The following is a 5,278-nucleotide window of genomic DNA, read 5'->3' on the forward strand; positions in this document are numbered from 1 at the left end:
TTCCTGCTCCGAAACCCTAGCTGATGCGGTCGGGCTAACGTTTCCCTGCTGTGTGGTGGCGCAGGACGGTGAAGATAGGGGACAAGAGCTGCTCGCTGCAGCCGCTGCTCGGCCGCCCCTTTGGCTCCCTCTTCCGCGTCGGTCCCGACGGCCTCGTCCCCTGCGCCGCCACCGACGCGTCGTCTCAAGGTTAGCATGACAATGTTTTCTTCCAGTCCATTGATGCACTCTTTAAAATAAAATCCTGCTATGTTATGTTATCTTAGTAATAACAATGGCTGGGATTGGTACAGATGATAAGCCGCGAGGCGGCGGCGCCGGTGGCCAGGCGCAGGACGAGACCAGGGACAATAGGTCCCTGGTTGACAATAACACAGCGCAGACGCTGTCGAGCGAGGACATAGAGGCGATGAAGCGGTGAGGATTTGACCGTTTTCAACTGTGTCCTGCTTGAGTAGGATATTTATTTCTCTGCTCTCTGTTTTAACAAGATTTTGACGTCACGCGGTTTTAATAGAGAGGGTGCGAGCGGCGATGCGATTGTGGAGGCTCTGATAGCGAATAGCTCCACATTTGGAAATAAGACAGTTTTCTCACAGGTTAGTATCAGTTACTGTCTAGTTTGATTCCTTTCTGTTCTGGAGGACGCTGATGAGGACTGATTTAGTTCAACCTGTTTGGTTGCAGGAGAAATACAAACTGAAGAAACAAAAGAAATATGCACCGAAAGTGCTTTTGCGGCGCCCCACTTCCAGAAGGTATCCTGCGCTTCCCTTTTTTCTCGCAGGAAAAATATCACGCATCTTTTGAAAGCGAATACTCTGTCAAACTTGTGGTGATGTATGAGTATGACAATCACGTATGTGACCATATGTAGTGTTTATTTGAATACAAAGATACATCTTCTGATTAGCTCTGTGTAGTGGTGTCTTGTCCGAAGTAGGGAACCAATATCTTTGAAGCTTCTTCTTAACTGAAGTTTGAAGATTGTTGTAGAGTGTGAACGACGTAGGACTAGTAAGAAAGAATTTGTTGCTTTATTTGTAATTTTGCTACAAACAATTGCTGATAACACATCTAGCATAGGGGCTGTTGCTTTCTATTTCCACTGCTCTTCTTTTGAATTTTCATGTATCCTCTATTTAATTAGAAAGTGGTGTTATAGGGTGTTCAGAACAAGAAATAACTTTTTGCTTTATAAAATTCACAGTGCAAATTAATTTTTTAGGTTGGCCAGGTGGGCTGGGTGAGTTTTAATTCTCTCTCAATAGAGCATGTCGGTTTCCCAGCTTTTGGTTTGAAAGATTACCAACTGAACTCGATTAACTTCGTTATTTGTAAAGTTGGCATAATTTTGAAATAATTCTGTTGTAACTCATATTTGCAAAGTGCTAGGCACTTGAAAAGATAATTGTTTTTTTTTTGCTCATTAGACTTAACATATACTACTGGATGGTGTGCAAAATTATCTAATATTGTTGTTCCCTTTTTTATGCTACAGCATTTGTGAGACATATTTCAAGAAGTACCCAGCTCGAATAGGGTAATTATTATTTCCCTTTCATTACTTGTTAGGGCCAATCTTTTTTTTCCTTGTCATCATAGTCAATTTCTTGATCTTGTTGCCTAGAAACAACAGAAGTGGATAGCTATAGCACTTAGCCACTTAACGCTGTCTTTTCTGTGTTCCCCAGGTTTATGCGAGTTGATGCGCTCTCCCTCTTGTTGTCTATGGCAAATGTTGGTGCATATTCAGATGTGCTTGCCGTTGATATGGTGGGGGGTTTAGTTGTTGGAGTTGTAGCTGAACGCTTAGGAGGTAAATTATGCTTTCTTTTGTGGTACTGAACATTATTTGGTGTTAACCAATCGAATGGAATTTAGTTTTATGGAGATTGTGCTCCATTTTTTTGAACTGTAGATTGTGCTCCATTTAATTTGTTTTTCAAAAGACACTTTTTTAACCTAGCTCTTTGTTGAAAAATCACCCTGATTTCAGTGGGAAGCTGTTACGTATCAATCTTTTACTTGGTATGTGTGCAATAGAAAATGTTGTGGCTTGTAATCACTAATTCTCACAAGTCACGCTTGTTTCCACCAAACTGCAATGTACATCTACGAACATGAAAGCTATAGACTCACCTGCCACTGTCAGCTCGAGGTGTTTGTTAATATTTTTAAATGTGTAAAGTAAACCTGATTCTTGTGTGTCGTGCATCGCCATTTTAATGCATATGTCAGTTACAATCATTATTGATTTTCTCTGTTATTTCTATTATAGGTACAGGATATGTTTGTAGCACATATCTTGGATCAGCGCCCAGCTCCATAGATATAATAAGAATGTATAATTTGAGCAGCGACATGACCAGCAGGTAAATCCACTTTTTGGCACTATATGGCTTCTCATTTACAGAGGATTCTCATCTAAGGATATAATTAGTTAAAGAACCTTCAGAATACAAGCAGGAGTATAAATTTATACATTAGTCCGTAACACTATAGTGTACCCTTAAACTGGCTACAAGAGCATACAAAGAATGTTGGTAAATACATTATCTACGACTTCAGATAATATATGCAGTACCATTCTATCATTTTCTATTTTATCTGAATTGTCATCTATTATCACTATGTAAATGGAGCTGTATGAAGCAGTTGAAATTATAATTGAAGTATCAAGTGTCGAATACTTCAATATATAATTTATGTAATGCTCAAGAGTTGAAATTATAATTATCATAAACACTCGATTCAGGATTTTCCAGGCACCACTTGGTGACCTCTGCTCCTTGCAAAGTGTTGGCGATGCTCCTTCTGTTCTCAGTGGCAGCATTCAATGTGATGTAGTTGAACCTGCTGCTGTACCAGATGAGAGTCTTCAGTCATCCCCTGCAAAACCAATTAATACAACAGTATCAGATGGGAATGCGCAGTCAATGACAGTGCAGCCAATTAATATGGAGGTCCCTGAGCCTGCAACGGATGATCACCTTAATCAAGGTGACATTTCTATGTCGGGTAAGTAGTAATCAAGCCAACACTAAGAACTTTCCACAAAAATGCAATGTTCCAACTGTTGCTACTACATTGATCTGAAGATTGCAAAGGAAGTAATGGCAATTCAGTAGCTCCCAAAGCACCGAGAGCAGGAAAAGCACCCTCACCAGAGATGATGAAATACTGGGGAGAACATGGGTTTAGCAGGTAACGCGAAATATACTCCATCAGTAGAAGGCCAGTGCAGTATGAGTCTAAATATTTTCATTAATATACTGGTTTTATGTCAACACAGTTTGATTGTTGCTGCTCCTGGCCATGAGGTAGAAAGTGTGCTTGCTGATTTGCTTCCACTCCTGTCCTATTCGGCCCCATTTGCTATCTATCACCAATATCTTCAGGTAAATATTATTCTTTACAATTGACACCGAAGCATGGCAGTTCTTACTAAATGTTTGGTTTACGGCGCTTCTGCAGAGAGCTTACCTTTCTAGGTAGAATTTTACTTCAAAAAATATTATCCTGTCACTTGCCTAAAACCATTAGCTTATGTGTTGAATTGACTTGGTTTTTGTTTCATTCTTTTGTAAAGTGTGGTTTTGATGTTACTTATCTTTTTGTTTTCTGGTATCTACATGCAGCCTCTTGCGACATGCATGCATAGTTTGCAAGCATCGAAAATGGCAATTGGGTTACAGATTACTGAACCCTGGCTCCGAGAATATCAGGTCAGTACATTAGCAATGATGATGTTACACCGGAAATAATTATACTTCAAAGTCTTGTTTGAGTTTTCACTTTGCTTGTCTTTTATAAGCCTGATTAATGCATCATGCCAGTAAGGAATATACGAACCTATCTGACGCCTAAACTTCGAAAATGTGTCTGTTTACACTGCACTTTTGGTCGCCATTCTACTTAAATACTAATAAACTGATGAGGTGTATGATGTGATGAACATGCTCAACACTAATAATTGAATGGACAGATTTTTATCACATGTTGGTTTGACACACAAGGTCGATCGGCTATCATCTGGGCCCATTAGGCTTGAAATACAACAAATGATCTGTCATTAGTGCTTACTACTTTTCTGTGTAAAAAGTTGCGATTCCTTTTTTTTCAATCTCGCTTTCTGGTCTGTGGATACAGGTCCTTCCATCGCGCACCCACCCACACATGCAGATGAATGCGTTTGGTGGTTATATCTTGAGCGGCATCCGGATACACAAGCCTGACCCCTAGTAAGCGCGAGTGCCAGAGAAGTCATCTTGCATGACGGAGGGCAAGCTTGTCTCGTGATTTATATTTGGTTCACGCTGTTGTAGCTTCCTTTTTCTACGGGTTGAGCTGATACGGTTTGGCCGTGGCTTTTTCTGCAGGTTTCAATGATACGGTTTGGTCGCGCCTTAGGTCAGAGAAAAATGATATCTAAACCTGAAAACAAGTATGTCGTCCTTCCCTCCACTGTGGGAAGGACATGTAATTGTAACATATGCCGGCATTAATTTCCTGGTGTTGTAACTGTGGTCGGTTCACATCCCAGTTTGATCTATTCAATTTTCTACAAGCAGTGGAGCATTGTATTACAAAGAGGAGACAGAGTAGGATGATATGCGGCCATCGGAGGAGCATTGCCTCCTGCGACGCAGGTGGCATTGGTGTTTACGCACATGCACATCTTATATTTTTCCTCTCCAAGTCGACGGAAAACGCTCCTCAAAATTGAAAGCAAATATCTGTTTTCTTCTTGCATTGAATTGAATATATGAAAGCCAAAGGCAGTGCACAGATAATGTTTTGATAATTGCAATGCACTAACACGGATTTAAACATTCAACATTGGAAAACGAGCGCACACAGATTTGTCATTGAATACTTAAGGAGCTGTGGTGGCGTGTGTTTGTATCGATTCACTCAGATGTATGTGGTGATGGTTGCTTTATAATATAAAGCGGGGGTGACCCTTTTTGGTGGACCTATGTCCTTGGGCTCCGCTGTTGCGACGGCGTTTGCTACAACGCCGGCGCGGAGCTTGGGAGGTAGTCCAGGAGCGGACGCAGATTGTGGTCTGCATCGACGGCATCTGGAAGATGGTGGATCGTGTGCTGGGTTCGCGGTTCGTGGATGGCAGATGTGGTTTTCTCCTCCGGCGTTCTAGTCGTGTGGGGGTGCCAGATCTGGAGTTCGATGGCGTGTCCGGGGTGTTGCCCCGGTCTGATTCATTCAACGGTAATGGTTTTATCTTTGGTGAACCACCTTGGAGGTCCGCAAAGCT

General features: G+C 41.5%; 1 protein-coding gene across 1 annotated transcript in view; it reads left to right on the forward strand.

The window, feature by feature from the left end:
- The window catches only part of LOC119280499 (tRNA (adenine(58)-N(1))-methyltransferase non-catalytic subunit trm6-like), a 5,283-nt gene extending 598 nt beyond the window's left edge, over positions 1–4,685 (forward strand). The window contains exons 2-14 of the mRNA XM_037561329.1: positions 65–189; positions 294–417; positions 518–599; positions 688–758; positions 1,502–1,543; positions 1,695–1,819; positions 2,282–2,375; positions 2,759–3,021; positions 3,102–3,207; positions 3,296–3,401; positions 3,642–3,728; positions 4,153–4,244; positions 4,383–4,685. Coding sequence (XP_037417226.1) covers positions 65–189; positions 294–417; positions 518–599; positions 688–758; positions 1,502–1,543; positions 1,695–1,819; positions 2,282–2,375; positions 2,759–3,021; positions 3,102–3,207; positions 3,296–3,401; positions 3,642–3,728; positions 4,153–4,244; position 4,383 — 1,318 coding nt within the window. The 3' untranslated portion in view covers positions 4,384–4,685. The remainder of the gene's footprint in view (positions 1–64; positions 190–293; positions 418–517; positions 600–687; positions 759–1,501; positions 1,544–1,694; positions 1,820–2,281; positions 2,376–2,758; positions 3,022–3,101; positions 3,208–3,295; positions 3,402–3,641; positions 3,729–4,152; positions 4,245–4,382) is intronic.
- The last annotated feature ends 593 nt before the right edge of the window (positions 4,686–5,278 follow it).

The sequence above is a fragment of the Triticum dicoccoides genome, chromosome 3B (assembly GCF_002162155.2).
Source record: "Triticum dicoccoides isolate Atlit2015 ecotype Zavitan chromosome 3B, WEW_v2.0, whole genome shotgun sequence".
Taxonomy (NCBI): Eukaryota; Viridiplantae; Streptophyta; class Magnoliopsida; order Poales; family Poaceae; genus Triticum; species Triticum dicoccoides.